This window comes from Cibotium barometz, chromosome 60 (genome assembly GCF_041138505.1).
Source record: "Cibotium barometz isolate CiBa-2024 chromosome 60, ASM4113850v1, whole genome shotgun sequence".
Lineage (NCBI taxonomy): Eukaryota > Viridiplantae > Streptophyta > Polypodiopsida > Cyatheales > Cibotiaceae > Cibotium > Cibotium barometz.
The window spans coordinates 11,024,433-11,049,254 of NC_141105.1; the positions used below are offsets into that span (position 1 = coordinate 11,024,433).

The 24,822-nt window shown below is 45.9% G+C and overlaps 2 protein-coding genes across 6 annotated transcripts in view; one reads left to right on the plus strand and one right to left on the minus strand.

Annotated features, from left to right (window-relative positions):
- Nucleotides 1-7,802: 7,802 nt before the first annotated feature.
- LOC147604971 (uncharacterized) lies at nt 7,803-8,519 on the minus strand. Its single transcript, XM_086793914.1, has one exon. It carries the CDS (start codon nt 8,517-8,519, stop codon nt 7,803-7,805), a length of 717 nt encoding a protein of 238 aa, XP_086650040.1.
- A 2,256-nt stretch (nt 8,520-10,775) lies between these two features.
- Nucleotides 10,776-24,822, plus strand: part of LOC147604972 (uncharacterized) — a 45,938-nt gene continuing 31,891 nt past the window's right edge. For 4 of the 5 annotated variants that reach the window (XM_086794212.1, XM_086794213.1, XM_086794210.1 and 1 more), the window contains exon 1: nt 10,782-11,281. In XM_086794212.1, the coding sequence (XP_086650338.1) occupies nt 11,182-11,281 (100 nt within the window). In that variant the 5' untranslated portion in view covers nt 10,782-11,181. Of the gene's footprint in view, nt 11,282-24,822 lie in introns of all 5 variants that reach the window. The other variant, XM_086794208.1, reaches the window with a different exon arrangement.

Here is a 24,822-nt window from a genome sequence, read left to right on the forward strand (position 1 = left end):
CAATCTAAAGTTATAGGGATCTGTATCAGATACCCAATGGTTAATTTGAACCCTCAATTTCACCAAAATACAGTGATTAGTATTGATTAATCCATTGATTAGTAAAATAATTCTCTATTTTGTGTGTAGAAAACAGAGTATGCAAGGAGTCCAGATCTGGGGCCTTAGAGTTCAAATGAGCTCAACCCCTTTCAAAGCCATCAATAGCAATTACTCTAGTAGAGGATTAAGCCAAGAAACACAAGATTTGACCAAACATTGAATGCTTAATCTTTGTTTTACCAAAGTCACCTGTAGATTTGATGGAGAGCTTGGATCTCACTGTAGACTTGATGAAATCAAAAATTGTCTTCACCAGCTTGTAGAGCACCCTTGAAAACCCCTAAGGCCAAGAGAAATTAGAGCAATGTCTTTTGTGTAAGTGTAGATCTCTAGTTCTCTTCAGAAAAAAGGTACCGACGAATTCACAAAAATTGGCAGCTCCAGAAGGCAGTTTGGCGATTTGCGTTGATGGGCTGGAGCATGGGGCTTGTTGCTATGTGTGGCTAAAGGCTTGAAGGCTATTGTTAAGCTTGGAGGGAGATCAAGCCCCTCCACCAGCTGGGGGTACAGAAGCTCTTTGAAGAAAGAGGTAAAAAAAACTTGATTATCTTCTAATTTTGATTAGCTAGGTGATTAGCAAGATAATGGGCTCATAAATTTGATGGATTCTAAGCTAGGCTCTGATACCATATTAAATTTGCAGCAATGTGATGAGCTATGGTGGATCGAATGCTAGAATCAACATCATTAACAAAGAGATTAGATGATGATTAAGACATGATTAGTGAGCAATTAACTGATAGCTTAATGTAGGCATGGATAATAAAAAACTAGCAAATTCTCATTAGGCCAATGCCTCAATTTATAGAGTTTACATCCAAGCATCTAATCCCATTGATCTCTCCTTGATTCACTCCACCTCTTTTGCTTGATTCTCTCCACCTCTTCCCAAAATATCTCTACACCTCCTAAATCTTCTCATGCTACCCTTTATTCTCTCCTAGTAGATACTTCTCACCTTTTCACAGCTTCTCACTCATTTACAGATTCTCTTTTACAACCTCTTGCTAGGGGCTTGTTCCTGCACACACCCTATTCACTTGTATATTTCAAGAGAAAGTAGCCTTTGGATCATCTTGATCAATTCATCAGAATGGCAATCATCAGACAATTCATGCTCCCTAGACCCTAACATTCTCCTCAAAGTCCAGTGAACTCTCATTCACACCCAAGTCAAAACCTCCACCAAAAATCACTTTAGGGTCGCCTATCCATCAGTAGAATGTCCTGCCATCTTCCAACTACTCGAAGTAGCTCCCTACCTTGACAAAGTTGGCCTCACGTCCTTCCAAAACCAATCATCATGGGGCTCGGATCTCCATCTCACCTTGTACTTCATTCAATCCTACCACTACAACACGAACAATTCAAGGGAGGTTGAGAAGCAGATTGGTTGCATCACTAGATCCCTATCAGCGAGGATCCCATTAGAAAAACCCTACACCTCCCATCCATCTCATTAGAAATTCCATAATGAGAAAGGAGCCATGGCATAAAGGTATGGCATGCAGTCATCACCAAAGAAGGTCTCAATTCCAACGGGGCTAAATTTGGTGACATCATAGTCCACAGCGGGACAGCGTGAAAGGAGCCATGGCCAAGGTTCATCACCTAGTCACCATGCAGCCAACAAGCTTAAATACATCACATGCTCATATCCTCAATCACCAAAGAAGGTTCTCAATTCCAATGGGGCTAAGTTTGAAGACATCACCTAGTCACCATGCAGCCAAGCTTAAATACATCACATGCTCATATCCTCAATCACCAAAGAAGGTTCTCAATTCCAATGGGGCTAAGTTTGAAGACATCATAGTCATTGAATTGGTGCCCCCTTAGCTATAGCATGCTCACTTTCCTCACTCACCACCCAGAAGGCTAGAGACTGTGATAATCAGGCACATCAATTACCATTTTAGCCAAGCTGCTTTCAAGCCAACAGGAAAATTTGGGCCAAAACCTTTACCAATGACCTCCAAGGTTCGTGCAAGAATCCAACCGGTAAGGTACAATGCGTCCACATGCTTGCAAAGATCCTTGGTCATGCTATCATTAAAGAACTTCCACCCCGAGTGCCTTGCCCATCCCTTTCCCTGCTTATGAAGCAACGTCCCTTCATCAACGTTCCTTCATCAACCCCAAGCTCTAACTCTCCCCGAAGAGGCTAAAGCTGGAGATCTCTCGAAACCCCTCATTTTTCTCACTAAGGCCAACCATGGAGGAACTTTCGCTAACGCGCCTCTTGCTTGAGAGAGTAACCATAATAGCTACCTCTAGAAGCCACAATCCCCGTTCCCCAATCCACTCGGGAATGAAGATCCTATCTGCTTTGTAACAACAAGTGATATGTTTGAGCCATAGGACTTCTTCACACACGACCCACATCAAGGAGAGGTGCTTGGCCAATGATGCCTACCAAGAAAACTTGACCCATGAGTGGGCTCCCCGCATCCTCCACAAATTTGTCACCCACTGCTACATCATCCCAACCTCTATAACATGCGCTTTGGTCCGCCTTCCACCATCGAGACCATCGCCAACTTCTGTGAAACCCTCAAGGATGCCATAGATTGGTCTCTCACACAGACCATCTTAGCCCACAAGCCCTGACCCATAATGACCATTTAGCTCACCCAAGCACTTCTAAAATCAACAGACTCATTGATGGGTCAAGCTTATCAACCATGTGGCTGAGACTTCCAAGCATCACATCCTTCACCAATAACATGAGCTGAAGTACTGGGATGAGGATTCTATCCAAGAAAAGCACTAGAAGCTTAACCACTCCCAATAATTGCTTTAGGCTACCAATGAGAAGAATGCCAAACTAGAAGTCGAGCTCAAGAAAGGAAAAAGAAAAATCCACATGCTTTAGAACGAGGTCATTTTATTGTTGTTGATGCCACCTCTAGGAGGAGCTAATCATCACCACCCAAGAGGAGCTAACCAACGCTCACAAGCAGGATGCCCTCCGACTACAATACCAAGTAGTGGAAATAACCAATATTGCAGCAACCCACACACATGAAGCCTAAAAGCACCAACCCTCTTAGATGAGGTCAAACAAGCTAAAGCCAAAGAAGCCCAAACTGTTTATATGTGGCTAACCAATTTGCACCACTGCATGTATCATGAACATGTGAAATACCATGTGTATATAAGAGATGGTATTTCAAAGATACTTAGTAGTGACATTAGGGTGAAATAGGGTTGTCCTCTCTCGTGGGCCCTTTTTTACTCTACATTAATAGGCTCAAAACAATGGTACTGGAATTTGCTAAACAAGAAAACATATTGTGGGCACATATTGGAAATGCAATTATACGTCTTCTCTAATATGTAAATGATGTGGTACTCTTAGTTCACTTAGCAGGCTGCTCAAATTATTTTAGATGACTTTTGCATACACAATGGGCTGATGGTGAATGTATAAAAGACCCAATTAAAGGACCTCCTCCCTTATAGCTTGTTGAGGTAGTGGACATCTTTAAATACCTTGTTATTGAGGCAGCCTCAAACCATAGATGGTACTAATGCACACTCTCGCGAATTGAGGCAAGTACAAGTGGATGCTTATTTAAGATTGACTTTTGCATACGTAGTGAGCTGGTGGTCAATGTTGTACAAAAGACCAAAGTCATGCTTGCCAAAACCACCACAAAGGACCTCCTCCCTTAGTACTTTACACAAAAATCAACTTGTTGAAGTAGTGGACACGTTCAAATACCTTGGTATTGGGCTATCTTCAAACCATAGATGACAACAATATGCACTCCCTTGAATTGAGGCATGTACAAGAGCATATTATGCATTTGAGAATGCATAGCAATAAAGAAGGAATAAAAATTTGAACGTACAAGAGCATACTATGCATTTGAGAATGCATGCAAATAAAGTAGGAATAAAAAACTAGACTCTTAATAAGTATCTTTTTGACACTTTGGTAATGCTAGCTACTCTATGGTGTCAAGGTATGGGGTGGTAGCATCTCTATATCTACATGGACAGACATAGAAAGGGTTCAAAAGAAGCTTCTTACAAATTTCTTTAAGGTCAAACAATAAAGCCCCTATCTACTTTTCCCATTGGAATATCTGACAGTTTCTCGATAGTTTTCCCATTGAAGTCTTGGGGATGCAAAGTAAATTATCAAGTTTCAAAAGTTACCTCATAGATTGCCATGGATTAGGCTCACGATAGATTGCCAAACGGATAACTTGGGAGGCTAGAAGACAAAAAATGATGGTTTGCTCGATGGGATGCCTTACATCTTCTTAGTGATGTGTCTACTATCGATCCATTTGTCGATGAAGCGAAGCTAATGCCTTATATACCAAATGGGAACATGTGAGTGGGACCATTGTGTAACCTAGAGAATACCAAACCTTAACATGTCCCATCTCTTAGCTAGTCACCTAGATGATTCCAATGCGGGTTTGGGGGGCTCATGATAGATTGCCATGGATAACTTGGGAGGCTAGAAGACAAAAAATGATAGTTTGCTTTCTTAGTGATGCGTCTACTATCGATCCATTTGTCGATGAAGCGAAGCTAATGCCTTATACCAAATGGGAACATGTGAGTGGGACCATTGTGTAACCTAGAGGATACCAAACCTTAACATGTCCCATCTCTTGGCTAGTCACCTAGATGATTCCAATGGGGGGCATGTTTTGTCTAAGATAGAGATGCGATGGTATAGGGAGTGCATCAACTACCAAGGGGGCTGCTCCAAACTCTAGGCACAGCCTAGTTTACAAATTTTTGTCCCCATAGAGTAAACCTAGCTTGGCATGGCCTGGTTTACTTTTTTATTTTTAGCCCTCACAGAGTAAACCCAGCTACCGCGGAGGGGGGGGGGACTTATTTTTAAAGTCCCACCCTTCAACCAAAAAATGTCAAACATGGGGAGTGAACCCACAAGGTGCGCATGGAGAGCCATGACGTCTAACCACTAAGCTATAGACTCTCGAGTGATGTAGAGTGAAAAAAAATCTATATATTTTTATTTCTTCCAATGTTCGAAAGCTAGAATCCCTTCAACCGTCCCCCTAGTTTACTTTTAGTAAACTAGGCCCTCGAAACTGTACTTGCATGTCCCACTGCCCAGCGGAACACCATCACTGAAACTTTTTCTAGTTTTCGATAGCCTAGCCGGCCGGAACCCACACCTCGGCTGTTGCCTTGGTTTACTATAACAAGCCGCATTGGACGGCCGCCCACCTCTTGTGATTAGTGCTCGGGCTTCTCCACCTTCAATCCCATCACCTAGGCTTCAGTTAGCACTGGTAGGCTAACCCGTGCTTCACACGTCGCCTCTAACCTCTGAATTTGTGCCACATGGTAATTTTGTGGAACTTTTCTTTTGTGACACTTATGCTAGGCTTCCTATGAAGCTTCCCAAAGTATTCCAGGGCTTCACTCAAATTTGTAAAAATATTAAAACAACGAGATAAAAACAACAAGTTCATGATACATGGAAATTCACAAAAAAACTTAAGAAGAAATTGTATGCCAGGCAAGCTACGAATCAGCAAATTCACAATAAGAGTCGACTAGAATCAACACACACCTTGCTAGTGTCTTCGACAAGACAAATTTCCTTCATTGTTGTCACCTCCAATAAACATACAAAGGTCGAGCAAACACCATGATCATATTCTACAATGTTAAGCATTGTCAAGAATATCAGTCACTTAAAGAGTTAAAACATTCTTTTAAAAGTCTGGATACATAGTATTGAACACAACTTTCAAGTTCCAATTACCTGGCCATTGTTGTTTCCATCAAAACTATACACATCTTGGGATCTTGATGCCATTACACATACAAGAATTTCTCCATCAAGGTACCCCGGTATTAGCAGTAAAGCAATTCCAGTTTCCAACCTGGTCTCAAGAGAGTACTAACCATCTCATAGATATAAGAATTTGTGTAAAGCTCCAATAAATTCAAGAAGATATAGTCATATGATAGCAAACGGACTCAAGTATTTTGGGAATAATAAAAAACATGGACACACATGTGTTCAAGCTCCCCTTACCTTTACAAAAAAGGCAAACTTGTGCTCCCGAATCGTCACCATCTTCCAAAAAGAAGCTAGTAAATTAGTCTGACGCACTGACAATAGTAAGTAACATCAGCTCTTGGAAAGAAATTCTGCAAACATTAGCTTGCAAACATTAGCCCAAAATTAAAAGAAAGGACAATGTGTTGGTAGCAAACTTCTACCATCACATGTGTATATACAACGAGTTTGCATTGCCACAGAATGGCGATGCTAACAGTAGTACATCTGCAAAGATTTCTTTCAAGAACATGATACACAAGGTTAGTCTTATAAACTCTCATTTGATCCTTCAACATCTCTGAAGTGCATATATCTCACATACAATTGATATGTCTAATGAGCAGATGGAATGTACAAGACATTGACACAAGCACAAATCACTCCTACACCAGCAACAACATTTCAAGCTACCCTCTAATGGTGCCAATGTTCAAGGTAGAAAGTCGTCACTTGCAGATAAATGGCATGTGTGATGCAAGGAAATCTCACCTCCCATGCCAGAATATTGTTGTAGTTTGGACAAGTAGTAGAGCTGATTTGTGTGCCAAGTTCCCACCAAATCGAGACTGAAAAATGGTCAATGTAGTATCATCAGCTAAACATAGATCAATTTGTGCATTACACCAGGGCTGAAAATGGCTAGACTATGAGTAAAAACAAGACAAACTTGTCGGCATTCTTTCATACTAAAATTGGCAGGAGAGTGGGCTGAAGAGTGGCTAGACAGTGCGCTAAAATTATACAAGCTTGTCGGCTTTCTTTTGGGTTGAAATCAATTGCACTAGGGGCTGAAATCAGCTGCACTAGGGGCTGGACATTGGGCTGAATTCAGGCTGAGAAAGGGCTGAACAGTGGGCTGAAACTAGACCAACTTGTGGGCTTTCTTTCGGGCTGAGATTGGCTGTACTGTGGGCTACACTTTGGGCTGAAAATAGGAGAACTTGTCGGATTGCATTCAAGGTGAGAAAGGGCTGGATTGTGGGCTGAAGATAGGCAAACTGATTGGCTATCTTTTGGCCCAAAATCAGCTGCACTGTGGGCTGAGATGGGGCTGCACTATAGGCTGAAATCTAGCAACCTTCTTTGCTAAAAACACGACTAGACAATGGGCTGAGAAAAGCCACAACCTTGTTGGCTCGAAAGGAGAATGTACCTGCCAAACACGAAGCCCTGTATAACAAGTGAAAAAACCACAAACTATTATACATACTTTCGACATTTACACACATGTCGATAAGTAAAAGCATAGCCACATGGGGATCATTCAACCAAAGGTAGCCGAACATCTGATTATAAGAAGCATCCATACACGGCAAAAGCCTTGCTTGACAGATGTCAATCTCTACACGGAGTTCACAAACTGCTGCCAAAAACTGTTGCACCAAAACCCTCATTTACACAACCAAGAGCATCATACTACTCAACAAGCTGCTATCAAGCTGATCATATGCAAAAACTAAGCATCTGTTGCTTTTCGGCATTTTTTGAGCTCCCAAATCTTGTAGACTGACACCCAATCAATTGCATCATACTTTGGACCAACAAGTGAGATACGCATGAGCATGTCTAATGTGTCCACTTTCAAGCATTGACGCGTAGACGTTTTAATTGCATTTTGCTTTGAAAAGTCTCATTCACAAGACACCAATGACACGGGCAAAACAAGAATCAATTGCCATAACTTCAATAAATTTGGATCAGAGCGCTGCCAATTGACATTTGAAGCAAACAACTGCCATGCATCTCTCATGTTCATAGTATTGCATGCATAGTATAGCGTATCGGTAAACGATAAAAGCTCGTCATTGCATCCGTGTGCATCCACAACATGACCTCCAACCTTTTTCAAGAGCCTACTCAACCATTCGTTTACCTTCTTTGACCTCTCCATTGTAGACTTGGAGCGCTTGGCATCCTTAGGATAAAACTGTGGAGAGAACATCTTGGTAGCATTCAAGAAGTATACATCCGGAAAATGCTCATTAACACAATCAATCACCTTCTGCACAAAACTCCTTGCAAGCTGCTTGCAACTCTCTACATCTTTACCCCCATTATCCAAAGACTTGCCTTCTTTGTCCTTACCTGGAATAACCTCAAACAACAAGCTTTGTGTATACTCCACACCAGATTCATTTACATAATGCCAAGTACCATCTTCAGTATCACACATAAACTTCTTTAAGTACTTTGTATCTTTTCCAAAATTTTCTTCCAAGAACTTATGTCTCAAAGAAGATAAAGTGACCTCAATGTACGCACTTATTGAGGTGATGTCTACATCCTCTTCTTGAAAATGCTTATTAAGCATATTCAAATTGTTTTGCACCCTTTTCCTTTCCCCCATGGTCCCTTCTGTTTATACTTCTCACACCACAAGCATTTCATAAACTCCTTATCTTCAATCACCACCCACAAGTTTCAGGAAACAAAACTTATGCAGCCACTCTACTCTAAACTTTTGAAGTTTCTTTTTTTTATCATTATTTGATCCGTGTGTTTTGGTATTACTCAAGGGTGTGTTTTCAAATGACATACCGAAAAGCTCCATATCGTCTTGAAGCACTTTATTGAAGTCCTCCATGTCAACATCCAACTCATGGTCCTCCGCTGATACTCGAAGAGCCAAAAATCTCTACCATGACTTGACTTGTAGATGCCTTCTCTCTAGAATCCCTTTCTTGTCTCTTCTCCTTTCCAAAAGACTCAAACAAGGTTCGTTGTTTAAGCTGCAATGCCATCACAAACTATCATTGAACAACTCAACATGCTAACGACAATGTAAATAGTTACAACCTTGTGGACATAGCACAATCACCTTTGTTGAGGATGAAGGAACTGGAAAACCATCAAGAGCCATGGCACCAATGCCAGCCATGGTAAAATCGTTTATGGAATGTAGCTGCAAGCCAAATCTCTCTCTCTCTCTCTCTCTCTCTCTCTCTCTCTCACACACACACACACACACATACACATTTCCATCATCAGCAAGCATGAAGCGAGTTCTTTTAAATGGAAAAACTCTCTCTCTCTCTCTCTCTCTCTCTCTCTCACACACACACACACACACACACACACACACACACACACACACACAAAACTATCAAGCATGAAAACTCACTCACTCTCTCTCTCTCTCTCTCTCTCTCTCAAACACACACACACACTGACCCTGTTTACCAGTCGATTGATATTATGTACACCTGTCATATATGAAAACTCTCTCTCTCTCTCTCTCTCTCTCTCTCTCTCTCTCTCTCTCAAACACACACACACACACACACACACACACACACTAACCCTGTTTACCAGTCGACTGGTATTATGTATACCTGTCATATATGCCTGCCCTTAGCCATGTTTGGGGCTGGTTTAATGACTATGTGGCCTGCCACATAGTCATTAAACCAGCCCCAAACAAGCCCCCCAAATTAGCCCTTAAACCAGCCCCAAACAAGCCCCCCAAACAATCATTGCAGGAAACGAAAACTAAGTCATGATATTTCCGGGTGTAGAAAGTGTATCTCTTCAAAAGAGCAGCAGCAATAATCTAGCCTTGTGATCACATATGGTTCTAAGAAAAGAATGAGACAACAAATATTGTTTAAGATGATTGGGCATTTGTTGTCAAAACTTGAAAATAAGATTCAATCAAGAATACCCATGCAAAACCAGAAAAACCTTATTGAACTTACCAAGGAAATCAACCTTGAAATAAATCACTATGTTGAAGTTGATTTTCTGAAATCTTGCTCTTTCCAAGCCTAGACATGAAGTTAGGGTTTAGAACAAGGATGGACGAAAATCATGGATTGAAAAGCAGCTGGATAAAGAAAACTGAGATTGTAATTTGTAGTGCATCAAGTTGGGGATAATGGTGTTGGCTGGAAATGATATGCGGGGCAGGCAGCAGGGCTGAAGATGATATGCAAGTATGCAACAGGCTGAAAAGGAGAAGTAAAGAGGAAACGGCCGTCGGTAGGTGAGGTGAACCGTGACCGTAGGTCTTATCTAAAAAACGGCAACCAGAAAGGGACATGCAAATATGAGGCTTATCCTGTAGGATATGAGGCTTATCCTGTAGGGAAAAATCTCACGAGTCACGGGCCGGTGCCCTATCCTGCCAGATTTCCTGTGTGTTAATCCGCACTAACGCCACTTTCTAGCTCATTAATTTCTCTTATTAGTGAGCGTTAATCCAAATCTCTCAGCGCATCTCTCGACTCACGACCACCTGGCACCACCACTTATATATACTTGGGACGCCTAGGACTCATGGTTTAGGCTTCATTTGACGCTTTGTAGAAATTCTTGGGCTTCAAAATGACGCTTGAGCTATTTCTTGGAAGCTTCCTTTGAAGCTTGAGATGGCCACGGACGCCCAGATGGGCTTCAATTTTAAGGCCTGCTCTCAATGCACTCTCGATTATGATGGTGAATCTCATGATCGTGATCTTCCAACTTGCTCCTTAGATCCAGCTCGGAGTTGACCTTTTCTCAGCTCGCCACGTGGCAAGCACTGTTGCCTGACACGTGGCAAGCCACAAATAAGATATCTATAGATATAGTGCTAAGTGCTGAGGCTCGCCCTCCCACGGGGGACATTCGAACCGAGAAAGTGGGACTCTCGGGACTCGGGAGGCATTTAAATTTTAAATTTTAGACTTCGACGGCACTATTTAATGATGGAAAACTGTGCGCTTTTCCAAGAGGCAAATAATTCTTGTGCAAAAAGATGCTTGTATGCTCATTTGGGTCTCTTTGTAGTTTCCTCGTCTGCATCAGAGAGATCTGAGCAGCCTGCACTTTTATCTCTACCCCCATCAATCGCTGTAGTTGGTGTCAGGCAACTTTGATGCGGTTTGGCAGCTCTTTTCTCACAGAGCTCGCTCAGACCTCCATTAGGTTGCAGAGAGCTGCTCATGAAACGATGAATTGTTGGCGCCGTTTGTACAGAGAATTTCGCATAATTAAGCTTTGAAGGGAATGATCTTGCTGCATCACTGGCGATGAAGAAGATGGATAAATTGAAAGAGCTGGTGGAAGAGGCTAAGAGACGCACCATCCTCTGGGCAATTTTCATCTCGGGCTTGGCTTACCTGCTGTCATGTATGTTTCTCTCTCCTCTCTTATACCAACATCTTGCAATTTTGCTTATGGGATCATTGTTTCTTTAATGCATTCGTATAGATGTGCCTTTTTTCTTGAGAGATAAGATGTAGTTTCTCTTTTCCCTCCTAACCCATCATCTTGCAGGTTTGCTTACAGGATCATTGTTCCTTTGATGCATTCACATAAACATGCCTTTTCTTTTTTGAGAGATTATATATAGTATTTACTGATAGACATGCGTCACGTCCACAGCGGGCATGTGGATGGTAGGGTTTGAACCCGGCCCAGAAGATGGATGCCTTCCCTGCTAGTCTGCACTGGGTCCCCAAATATTGAATGCCTTTACCACTAATCTACATGCCTGCGGACACATTGTTGGATGCTTCATAAAATGCTGCAGTTCAATCTTTCCTGGAATGTACTATCTCAAAGAAACTACCTGTGACACAGTCTTACAAAAACTTTTTGTGATGTCTCTGAAGGGTTTCTTTGTAGCAATTAGTCAGCAAGAAATAGTAGCCCTTAATTTTTAAAACTTACACCCGAAACATGTACTTATTGCATGATTCAGCAGAGTCTTCAAAATCAAGCATGAAACAATCACTGTTTTGTGTAAGTGCAGCTAACTTGATTACCATATCCAGCCATCAAACTTTATATTTCAGGTTGTGAACATAAGCATGGTGAAGCAAGTGGACAGCTGGGCAATCCTTGCTGTTACAATTGTAATCATTCAGTTATGTCATTACATATAGCTCATGGAATACTGTTTGGGGAAGCGAGTGGAGAGTTGGACGTTGTTACAATTGAAAGCATTTAGTTATGTCATTACATAAATCTCACAGCACATTACTGAGAACAGGACAGAATAATCGAATAGGTGACCTAGTGTGGTTTCAGCAAAGGAGATTTGTACTTGTGATTATTTGATTGCAAGAAATTGACTTGGCATGTAGAACATACAATAGAGTTTGGAGAGAATCTGGCTTGTATTGGATTCCAAAATAAGGAGGAGGGCCGTCCAAAGGAGAAGATACCTTCTCCATGTGATCATGAGCATTATCATCCCAGGAGGCCAACTCCTATGAAAAGATCTCATTTGTGTGTGCACGTGTAGAGAGAGAGAGAGAGAGAGAGAGAGAGAGAGAGAGAGAGAGAGAGTTCTATCAACATCTACAAACGACCAAAAGGGTTACAACGTGTCCATGAAGAGACAAAATCATGGGAAAAACCAAAAAAAACAATCCATCTAGAGCTGAAAGGAAAAACAGCCCTGTAAATGCATGTGATAGAATGCTACATTGATGCAATGTGAGGGGATCAAAGGGGGTCCTCGACATCTGACTGTATAGAGGCTCTCTGAGAGAGAGAGAGAGAGAGAGAGAGAGAGAGAAATGAAATGATATATTAATGTCTCTAAGAGGCCATAATGGCCTATGAGACCAAAACTGAGAGTACATTTGAAGTTGGTGTCTCATCAAAGAGAACAACTAAATGAAACTAAAAAGTACAATAAATTGATTGTCTTACAGTTATACGAACTGTAAGTAAGACTCCTAGATGATACTGAGTAGAAAATACTGGAAAATGTATATCAAGTAGATCCATGTATGCTGATCAGTTGAAGTGCTGCCCTCTCCTCAGATCAAATATCTCTGCCATGGGGCTGTCTAGAATGGAGAGGTCGTAGAAGCGAGGTAGGCACCTCCGATGCTGAGCAATAATGGCTCTGATCTGGCGATGGTGAGGATGCCGTGGTCGGGATCCTGGTGGGCGTGGTCGACGAGCACGACATAAGATGACTGCTCTATCAGTGGTGGTGACTCCCTGGGAGTGTGGCCGGTGCCCTGATGGCCCAATGGAGGAGGTATCAGGAGGTGTGTGGGTTGGGGTGCTGGTGCTGGTGCTGGTGCTGGTGCTGAAGAAATATGTCAGGATCCTCTGTCTAGGTACATCATGGCTCGGTCTCCTGTCTGCCAAGAGGGTCTCTTTGTGTCTCTTGAGCTCAAGTAGGAACAATCCCAGGCATCTCTGATCCTCAAACTCCATGACCTTGCGTAACGGCCCAAAACCCTCTCGGAAGAGGCAGTGATATCTCCCTCGGATCTCATAATAGACTGTACATCGGCAAATGTAGTGCTCCTCTGTCTCCGCCTCCTGGTAGCATAGCTGACAAATGCGGCCATTCGAGATCTGATGCACATATCGCCTTGTCTCAATCCGCAGCTGGTGTGATGAGGTCCGGGTTTGTCCAATGGCACAACGTATCCCATGTGATAGATGTACATCCATGTACGCCGGGCGGGTGATAAAATCATCTGGCGAGAGGTGTAGAAAATGGCTCTTGTAATGAGCCATTTTCGTGCCTAAGGGCTCAAGGTGATTAGTCCATGTCCTCTCTGTGTCCACTCTGATGCTATCCATCTTGATCATGCGGTTTTGCTTTCAACGGGTGAGATCCAAAAATGGACAATCCAGACTATACTGAAGGGGTGGTAGTGCCTCTATCCGCAAGCCATGTAGGTCAAACCATGATCTCATCTGAGCATACCAGCAATGAGTATCTCCATCCTCTGCCAGTTGTATGGATGAGGTCAATGCCAATCGGGAGTACCTTTGCTGAGGGAGCTCCCATAGCCGTTGTAAAAAGGTAACTGCCTGGAATAGGGCCTCGGTCACTAGTGGTGCGGCACTTAGCCTAGCCTCCACGGCTTCCGTGGTGAGTCCCGCTTCCACACAGACCTTAGCGGTCGACTCAACCCTAGTTCTTCAGACCCCGGTTCTCTGGTTGTTGCAATCATTAGTCGGAAGCTCAAAGATAAGCATAAGGGTGTCCAAGACCAGGAGTATGCAATACGTTTGGCTACATAGGTGGCTAGAGAGTCGTTGTCTTGTTTGATAGCGGAAGCACGGAGGATGTGGTCACGGAACAGGTCACTCGACGAGCCCCGTTCCTATTGACTTAGGTAGACAAGAAGGTCGAGGGATTTAGCACATGCATGACGATGTGTATCAAGTTTGAAGTTGAAGGTGCTAAACTAGTGATTCAGGGCATCGAATTTATGCGAGATTTTATAGTTGCCCTCCTTGTAGGAGCAGACATTATTTTGGAAATTCAGTGGTTTCACAAGTTCCAGCCAGACATTGATTTGGTTAGGCGCACTTTCCGGATTACTCGAAATGTGTCTAAAGCCCTAGTAATCATTAAGTGTGAGCCAGGGTCCCGAACTTTCCTCTCATAAGCCACATGCAAGCTAAACAAGAAATACGAAAAGGGGCACAATGTGCATTGCTTTATATCCGGACTGGCCAGTACTTCCGAGAAGTACCAGGCTCTCCATGACAAGTTCTAGAAGATTTTTCTTCGGGGCCATCTCCCCTTGTCTAGATTGGAGGACCACAAGATTGACCTCCTCCCAAGCTCGGATCCCCCGAGCAAGTTTCCATACTGCTTGTCCAAGGCAATGGAAACGGAGTTGGACCGCTAACTCTACATCGACAAGTTCTCTAACCTCTCGGCGATTCTTATAGATTTGCTTAAGGGTGTCAAGACTAGAAGACAACGGATCCGAGTGACCCCACGAGCTTTAGAGGCATTCAAGAACCTCAAGGTGGCCTTGTTAGAGGCTCCTTGTCTAGCGTTGGCCTCGTGGAATGAGCTGTTCCAGGTGATCATCAATGCGAGTAACATCGCGAACGGAGCTGCTTTACAACATAATGGCCATTCAGTAGTTTACATGTCTTGTAAGCTGCTACTCGCATAAAAGAATTACTCGGTCTATGATCGGAAACTCCTTGCAGTGATTCAGGTGCTGAAACATTGGAAGCATTTCCTTTAGGGGCGAGACTTTGAGGTTCGCAATGACCATCAGGCATTGTGTTGGATATAGACAATGCCAAGTGCACAGTGGAGTGACCGTCAGTACCATTGGAGAAAATCTTCTAGCAATTTGGTGGCATGATCGAGTACCTTCCAAGAAAGGCCAATCCGAACAGCGACTATGCTAGACTAGACCTTGTTGGTATAGGACTAGATGATATGTAGCATACGTATGTGGATTCCGAGGAATTCAGTACATAGTGGGAATAGGTATCGGGTGCCACAAGACCATGCCACTTTTTGATATGGGATGGTTGGCTTTTCTACCAAGTTCGCCTTTGTGTCATGAAGTCATTCAGGGTAGCTCTTCTCCATGACACCCATGATGCTTTCATCGGGGTCACAGGGGCATGAACTCGACTTTGGAGAAGTTAGAGTGGCAGTTTTATTGGCCAAGATTGAGGCGAGATAAGTTCACTCACGTGCAAGGCTATGAGATTTGTTAGAAAATGAAAGCGTCTCATGCAAAGAAAGCAAGGTTGCTTCAACCACTGCCTATTCTTGAGGGACCTTTCCAAGATATATCTATGGATTTTGTGACAAATTTGCCTTCTAGTTCGGATAAGCGTAACACACAATGTTTGGCTATTGTTGATAGATTTAGCAAATTTGTTATGATTATTCCAGGCTGGGTCAGTGTGACCGCCGAGGACGTTGTCCACTTGTTCATTCAGCATTGGTACTCGATTGGTGGGATTCCTAGGACCATAGGGTCAAGCCGTGATGCCAAGTTTATGAGTCATTTTTGGAGGGCATTGTTTGACAATTTTGGTACTAAATTAAATTTTTTCAGTGCGCTTCACCCACAGACGAAGATTTACAACGAGTTGGCCTTTGACGTGCTGAAATGTTATGTCTACGATCAACAAGGTAAGTGGGAATCTTATTTGCTATTAGTTCAAGCAATTTTGAATGATTCGTTTTTGTAAGCTATTGGTAGGACTCCTTATTACGAAGCAGCGTTTGGAAGACCATTCTTGTTGCTATTGATTACAGACGAAGTGGAACCAGACATTATTGAGACGAAGTTGAAGTGATGGTTCTTGAGTAGATTCTTCTGCACTGCTTCAAGCATGGTTCCAACCGAAGACAAAGACAGTTCCTCACGAAGTTTCAAGACCGAGGGACACACGAAGTGGTTTGGCTTGACAAAGATTTTTTCGACGACTATCCGGCTTTATTGACATACTATTTGGAGGCTATGCAACTTCTGTCAAGTTAGGCAGAAGGGGATGTCACGTGCATCCCGCACTTGGATGCCATGTTGACATGTACATAGGTGCAGGACCTGGAGTGGAAACTAGTCCCTTGTGAGCCCCAATCAAGCCAGGGTTCCACTCTAAGCGTCCAAGGTCAAGTGTACAAGTCCTGTACATGGTCTTGGTTAGGTGTGCAAGTCGTACACATGAAGTAGTGCCAATCCGTATTGTGAGTCACCCTCTGGAATGATGACAGATGTTCCGGGTCTTTGGTTTGTAGTCAGATACCTAGCATCTGAGATTTAGAGCATGTAGCTGCATGTAGAAGAAAGGGGCTAGCCTTTTGGGCTACCCTAGAAAAGGGTGTGTAGCCCTTGCTTATCAAGGGAGTACCCCTTGTGGCCCAACCTAGGGGCCATGGAGGCCCATGGCCATTGCCCAACAGCTAGCATGGCTGGGCATGCTGTCGGCCAGCCCTGGGGGGCATGGGCCGCAAGGTGGCCAGCCCTTATGGCTTGGCCAGTCCGTTGGCCAGCCCTACTAGACTGGGCAGCCAGTTGGCTAATCCATGGGCAGCCAAGACAGTAGGTGGCCAGGGCATAGAGGCTGCCCAGCAGCCAGGCAGCCAGTTGGGACAGCATGAGGCGGCCAGTCAAAATCATAAAGAAGGTGCACATTAAATGGAACTAAAGCAGGTCGTGGCAGATAAATCAGCAGGCCGACCCTTGTTCTACCCACCGACAGTATCCTAAGGCACTATAAAAGCATAGGCTTGCATCTCGTAATTCATAAAGGGCTGGAGAATTCCAAGGGCCAGGACAGCCAAGGGGAATCCTAAAGCCAAGGTGAAGGTTGAAGGTCAAGAGTCAGAAGATATAGAGATATTTGCATTATTTTCGCATCATTCTAATAAAGCAAATACACCATCTGTGGTGAGAGCCCTATAGAGGGTATTCGGGACCCAATACTGTGTCCGGCTCACACACACACACACACTCTCTCTCTCTCTCTTGTTTCTGCATGTCTCTCTTATCTTGTCCGTTATCTTCATGACAAAAGATTGCTGAATTCTGTCCATTGAAGAATGGATTCTATTCATCAAGCTTCCGCATGTTACATGGGCCTCTAGGGGCAGCTGTCTGAACGTAAGCCAATCTCCAAGTGACCTAGCGGGACCCATGCTCAAAGCTCCCCACGATACGTGCTGGCAAGCCCTCCAAGCACGCAAGAGACTGGTGGAAAATCTGTCCTCAAATGCAGGACTTAAGCCATGAGCCTGCATCTCCGTAAATCAATCTCGTACTTAGGGACCAAGGGCCTCCCAGAATTAGGGTGAGGGCAGAGATCCTAGCCAGGAGGAAGTCTTTCCAGGGCTCACCGCCTAGAAGAAGGCCACGAACAATCAACTTGCACAAAAGGGCACGGCTCTGAATTGGGGGGGGGGGGGTCGGTGGTGCCTAGGCCCCCTCTGCATCACGGCTAAATGATCACTCTCCAGGCTACCTTGGCCCGAGCAAGCCTTCCATCTCGCTGCCAGCCCACAAAAAGTTGCGGATCAACTGCTGAACCTAACCAATGCAAGCCTGAGAGAAGGTCAACAGGAGGTGATGTACCACGTGGTCGCGAGAACTTGGTTCGCCACCACGACTTGGCTAGCTAAGGAAAGCCTGGCTGAACTCGAGTATAATAGTTTCTTTTGAATGCTCAGAAGAAGAGGGGCTAGTTGCTACTCCAGAGAGATATTGTTAGGGCCCATGTTTTCCTTGGGTTGGGGTGTTAGCAGTCATCTCCTGTCTGTATATTTACACCAGGGCCTCTGTTGTGGGTGTGCCCGCCTGGTTTAGGTGTTTTCTCATTTTTCCTCACTATTCATATTTTTCCCTATTTTTTTCCTATTTTTACCAGGTGTGGGAGGCTGTCTTGTGCATGTCGGGCTACCTCTGTGTGTTGGCCGCCTGCTGGACTGATTGCTCTGACATGGCCGACTGGTTCTACTGCTCCCTGACCCTCTCTGTATGCTGGCCGACTGATGGTGGAGTAGGTCGTGAGCCTTATGCTGTTGTCGGCTGTCTTTACAGCAGGCCGACTGGTTGTAGGGGCCATATAAAATGGCCCCTAGCCCCCACACACTTTGTATTCCAGGATTTCGGGTTTTCTCTTGTGTATATAGTAGAGTTACACGCCTCTCTCTCTCCCTCTCTATTGCTGTGTTTTTTCTGCAGTGCACTTGATCTTGTGTTTTCAGATCTTGTCTTCATCTCCGCTGCATATTCTGACATGGTATCAGAGCTCTAGGCTCTTGGATGATCTTGGAAGCTGTGTGAGCAAGAGGGGGGCTGTTTTGTTGCTGATTGGTGGACTGTTTTGGACCGTACGGGAAGAGGAGAAGCAAGAGGAAGGCGGGCTGATTTGTTGGACAGCCACTTGTAGGTTTAGTTCCTCATTTTTTCCAACCACCCACCCTTTTCAGTTACACCCCCGCAATGGCAGATTTACTTGAGATGGCTGAGAAGTTGTGAAGATCCCGACACTCCCCACGTTCCCAGTGGACCGTCAGTTGGACGGGAACGACTACGACATATGGAAGGTAATGACGGAATCTATTTTGGAGTCTTATGACCTTGCTGATTTCATTGTTGTTGGGGTTCCACGGCCGGAGTTAGAGGAAGGAGAGTTACCCTCGATTCGGAAGGAACGTGAGGCACAGGCACAGTTATGGGATTGTGTCAATGCCAGAGTCTGTTCTTTAATTTTCCTCAATTGTACACCACAGGTAATCAATCATATCAAGCATATGACGCTGGCCAGAGGTATATGGCAGCATTTGGCTTCTCTTTACAACAGGGTATCTCCCATGAAGAGGATCTCCTTGGAAGTACAGATGCGGGTGATGAATCTTGTAAAGTCGTTGACGATGCGGGAGCACATCAACAAGTTGCAGGCTCTTCAGCAGGAAGTTCTCCAGGCTGGGAAAGAGATATCATCATAGGATACGGCCATAACGTTGCTGCCACATTTGCCCTCTCAGTACTCAGCATTTTACTCTTCGTTGATTACCAGTGGGCAGGCTCAGCACCATCACATGGAAGGAGCTTGTGCCCATGGTCTTGGACCAGGAGAAAAGATTCACGAACCCTCCACAGGGCGGAGGTTCGGAGGCCTTAACTGGCCAATGGTTGAAAGACCATAATAACAAGGGCAAAGGGAAGGCTTCACTGGAGAAGTCTTCTGAGAAGAAGTCCAACTCAGACCGCGAGAAATTGAAGGCAGAGATGACCTGTAATGATTGTGGCGAGAAAGGCCACTATTGGAGGTAGTGTCCCAAGTGGAGCACCGAGCAGGGTGCAGAATCCTCAACAGCAACCGTGAAGACTCCAGCTTTTGTGCACCTGGAGGTGATGGACACCGATGTTTCATTTTCTTCGTGTAGGGAGGAGGTTGGAGGACTCTCCGCTACGGATACTCGGGAGTGGATTCTCGACAGTGGTGCTTCCAGGCACATGACTCCTTCCCGTTCGGCTTTACAGGATCTCTGCAGGTATTTTGGTCACATCCTTACTGGGGATACATCCACTATCCTAGTTCATAATGAGAGCAGGATGGAGATAGTTCCCGATGGTAGAGGGGGGAAGCATTCCTCCCAAGTGTTGATGTTTCATCACTTGGTTTTCATTTGTTGTTAGTGCATCAGGTTTGCAAGATTGGCATACGGGTGGAGTTTGATGAGCATTTTGTTGCTCTCCGGGGACAAGGCAACAGGCCAGGTAGTTTGGGAAGGCGGAGTGGAGAATGGAGTTTACAAACTTTCAGCACTCTCTCTCCAAGGTCCTCAGTTTTGTGATGAGTGGCAGTCTGGTAATGGCTACTTAAGTGTGGATACGCTGCAGGTGCAAGCTTTTCCGGACCAGATGGTGGATAGCTTGCCAGATGATGGCAACAGTTGGTAGGAACTTTCCAGTAGAGATGTTGGTAGTTCTTGTGCTCGTCAGTCAGAGGAAACTTTACAGGTAACCTATGCTCTGATGTCTCGTAGCAATCGGGACAAAGAAACTCATGTAGATGAGGAAGTTCTTTCCACGGGGACCTATTGGAAGGCCACGCAGGTGGCAATTGATTACTTGCAAATGTTGCACATTCTCCAGGCTTTGTGGTTCCGGATTCAGAGGGGGTGGTATACATGTTTGCGAAGGCCTTGAGTGGTCTTTAGCAGGTTTCCAGGACTTGGCATCCCACCATAACAGTTGTTGGTCCTTGTGAGCAGCATGATGCCTCCTTGACTCGGAAGCAGAATGGTTCATTGATTTGGTTGATGCATGCCAGATTGGATGGGAGCTTCTTGATGAGGCTGTTGAGCTCATGTTTGCAGAGGACTCTTTGGGAGGTAGGATTGCGTATCTTGTGGTTTCTGCAACATGTGAAGGATCTTGGACTACACAGGAGGGGGATTGATGGATGGAGTCAGACTCCACGGTTGGAGTGACTCAGTTTGGGGAGGAGAGCCAGACACGAGGACCTTGACATCAGGCTACAGTTTTTCCCACGGCTCAGGAGCGGTATCATGGAGCAGTAAGAGGCAGTCATCTATTGCCTTGTCATCGACAGAGGCAGAGTACTGGGCTGCTTGTGGTGCTGCCTGCGAGGTGGTGAGGTTGCAGAGGTTACTTGGCGGGATTTGGTTTCCACTGGTGGAACTTGCGGTCATCCAGAGGCATTTTGTTCGTGACAAGATCGTTGCTGATGACATCTTGCTAGAGTTTTCTCAAGCTATGCTGCGGTGGCACTTCAGCTCACTGGGGTTGGTTTCACATCCAGGAGCTGAGAGGGGGTGTTAGCAGTCATCTCCTGTCTGTATATTTACACCAGGGCCTCTGTTGTGGGTGTGCCCGCCCGATTTAGGGGTTTAATCATTTTTCCCCACTCTCCATATTTTTCCCTATTTTTTCCCTATTTTTACCAGGTGTGGGAGGTTGTCCTGTGCATGTCGGCTACCTCTGTGTGCTGGCCGACTGCTGGACTGATTGCTCTGACATGGCCGACTGGTTCTACTGCTCCCTGACCCTCTCTGCATGCTGGCCTACTGACAGGTGCTGACTGATGGTTGAGCAGGTCGTGAGCCTCATGCTGCTGTCGGCTGTCTTTATAGCAGGCTGACTGGTTGTAGGGGCTATATAAAATGGCCCCTAGCCCCCACACACTTTGTATTCCAGGATTTCGGGTTTTCTCTTGTGTATATAGTAGAGCTACACGCCTCTCTCTCTCTCCCTCTCTATTGCTGTGTTTTTTCTGCAGTGCACTTGCTCTTGTGTTTTCAGATCTTGTCTTCATCTCCGCTGCATATTCTGACATGGGAAAGATTGAGTGGGTTTCTTCAACATTTATGCCCCCAATAGGGTGGCAGGGAAAACAAAGTTCTGTATACACTTGTCGGGGCTGCATCCAAACTCCAGTAAATGCCGAGGGTCGTGTCCCCTAAAAGCCAAAATCAACTCCCCCCAAGCCGAGTACTCTGTGCCAAAAAGTAAAGCCATGAGGCTGTCCTCTGTTGACTCTAACATGTTGAAATCCCCACTTGTACACCAGAAATCCGCCTGCGGTGAATTGTACTCCAGAAAATGGCTTGCTGGTGAATTGTACTCCAGAAAATGGCTTTGCTTATTGTGGCATTCGGCGCATATACGTTCAGGAAGCCCACATTGTTCTCTCAAATCTTGATGGTCACCCACCACCGAGCCTGTCTAGTGATGCTATTGTAGGCAATAGCTGCTCGCTGACGGAAATGAATACTCCACCCTATGTTCGAAGGGGCCAAAAGAATGGGACCAGAAGTTGTGACTCCTGCCCTGCAGGATCTTCTTGCAATGGTTCCCACAGCGGCGGGTATGCCCTTTGAAAGATGATGCACCTGGATGAAGAGAATGTCGATGGGTCTAGTGACTGCATCTCTGTGCAGCTCCTCTCTAAGAACTCCACGCTTTTGAAAGCACTGCGGTCCCCCCAACCCCTGAATGTTCCATGAGACAAGCCACATAACTAAGATCTGTGGGAGGCGGAACTATCGGAACTGCCCTCCACTCAAAGAGTCTTGGGTGTTGGTTTTGACAGAGAATAGTCACTGTTGGTCTTGGGGAGAAGCCACGCCAGATGGGCATGAATCTTGCCCTCCGTGTGGAGCCACTCTATCGGAGCCCTAGAAGGCTTGCTTGTAAAAGATACCTGGGCTGTCCACCTGTCGCTTTGCAAGTATCTATAGGAGAAGGGAAGGGGTACTGCCATTGAAACATGAAGAAACACAAAAAGAGGCACCTCCAGGCTCTAGGACACCATCTCCCCTCCGGATCTCTATGGCCAGAGCCACCCAACTCCATCCGTGCCAAGGGCTAGAAGTGAGTAAGCACGTCAGTGATACGCGGATCATGCAAATGGTGTGTGAACTCTATGGCCTGCCTGTGAATAGCAGCTGACACCGACTCCATGCTCTAAGCCGTCCCCGCCGCTGCTGCACTCAGGCGGAAGGAGAAGATCATCGCCCCACTGTGGGGTGGAAGATCTGGAGTGATGTAACACCACATATACGAATGGGAGCCACCGTCTCCTTGAACATACCAGCTCCTTTGACGTGAAGGCATCAAAAGAAGGTGTAGTCAGCTTGTTGCCCCAACACTCCGCGGAAAGGGGGGGGGGGTGCGGGGAGTTTTGGAGCGAGACGCCGCACTGGAGAGGTAACGATGGTCATCTCTACTGGCTCCGTGAAATGATGGATCAAACGGCGGCTTGAACTAGCTTGTTGCCTCTGCTTTGGGTCAGTCGTAGTGGGATTGCCCTAGAGGATTTCTTTTTTTTTTTTGGGGGGGGGGGGGGGGGGGGGCAGGGGTTGTGAGGTTAGACCCGCCGAAGGCTCTAAAGGGTTAGAGAGCCTCACAAGAATCCATATGCCTGGAGAGGGGTCTCAACAAGGCAATGCTCTCCAGACTGCGCTCACGCGCTTGTCGGGGCCCCCGGGGGGGGGGGGGGGTCGGGTTCCTCGACGGTATTGTGGGGAGGGCATTACCGTTGGGAGGCTGTTGAGATAAATGATCGTAACGGTTCTTTGACAAAACTGTATCCTCCTATGTCTTGCTAGCTTGGTGCACCTGGCGGCGCTGCTCTGCTTTGGAAGTCTACCGGTGGTTCTGCCTTGATCCAACGGTCTACCACTCTCCTACATCGGGATTGACCGAGGTCGGGTCTTGGTGCTCTCCCCTCCCCCCCCCCCCCCCCCCCCCTTGTGATGAGGCTCTGAATGGGGGGAGGGGTGGAGGGAACGGGGAAGCTCATGGACTAACGATGAGGACAAGCTCTAGCAAGGCCATTTGCCGGTAGATGAAGCATTGGCGTGGGAGGCCGGGGTACTCATCTCTCTGCAAAATAGGATCTCCTCGGAGGCAAGGAAGCGATATGGCATGAGGAGTTGACTCCGAAGAGGCTATGCAGATACGAAGGGACGGAATCTTGGCCATCCAAGCTAGAACCGAAGCGGCGGTGGGGGGCACTCTCCCAATAACACCGCCTATCACTGGGAGGAGAGGAAGGTATTTCTTTGTGAGACTAGGAAAGCATACTGTCACAAGAAAGGTCGAAGCCGTGTTGCCACCACGCAAAGAAGGCCTGGGCCGTATGGAGTGTGACGGGGCTTAGTTGCATGACTCTGTCCGAAGCTGCAAGCGAATGGAACTCAACCTGGTAGTAGCCACGCCCCAAGGGCTGAATATCAATGATCTTTCCAGGCTCGCCAAGAAGGCTTGCTTGTAAAAGATATCTGAGCTGGCCACATGCAGGGCGGCACAAAATCTTGCAGATCAAGGTGGAGGCCTCCAAAGATGCGACTGTCGAAGCGAGGAGCTGGAGGTCTTCTTCGGAGAAAGAAAGGCAACGGATGGCGGCCTCGGTTGGGGATGACGGAGTGGCTGCCATGGAGTCCTCCTGGAGGTTCGAAGATCAAAAGTTGCCGAAACTTGCCTAAACTTGCCTAAATTGAAAGCATGTGTTTGGGGAGATGGAGAAGTGTTTTTTTTTTTTTGGGGGGGGGGGGGGCAAGATGAAAAGGCGAGCTGGATGGTGTCCGGAAGGAGAAGGAAGTGCCACAAGGGAAGGCAAGGGGCAGCAGACAGGCAGATGGTGGAGGGGGGGCACCACAGGGGGGGATGGAGGGGTGGCTAAAGGAGAGGCGGAGGGCTCAGGTGGTGCTCCACAGAGGAAGGTGGAGGCAGTGAGGAGAGGCGGGAAGCAGCGGGGAAGGAGGCGAAGCTGGGGGGCTGTGCACAGAGGACCGCCGGGGGGGGGGGGGGGGGGGCGCGGGCGTTGGGGGTTGGTGCGTGGTGGGAGCTCCAGCTATCGAATACTAGCCAACTATTTGAAACCATTTATGGGCACTTTTTTATAATGAAGAGGGCCATCTTTAAGGGAAAAACCAATCAAAAGAG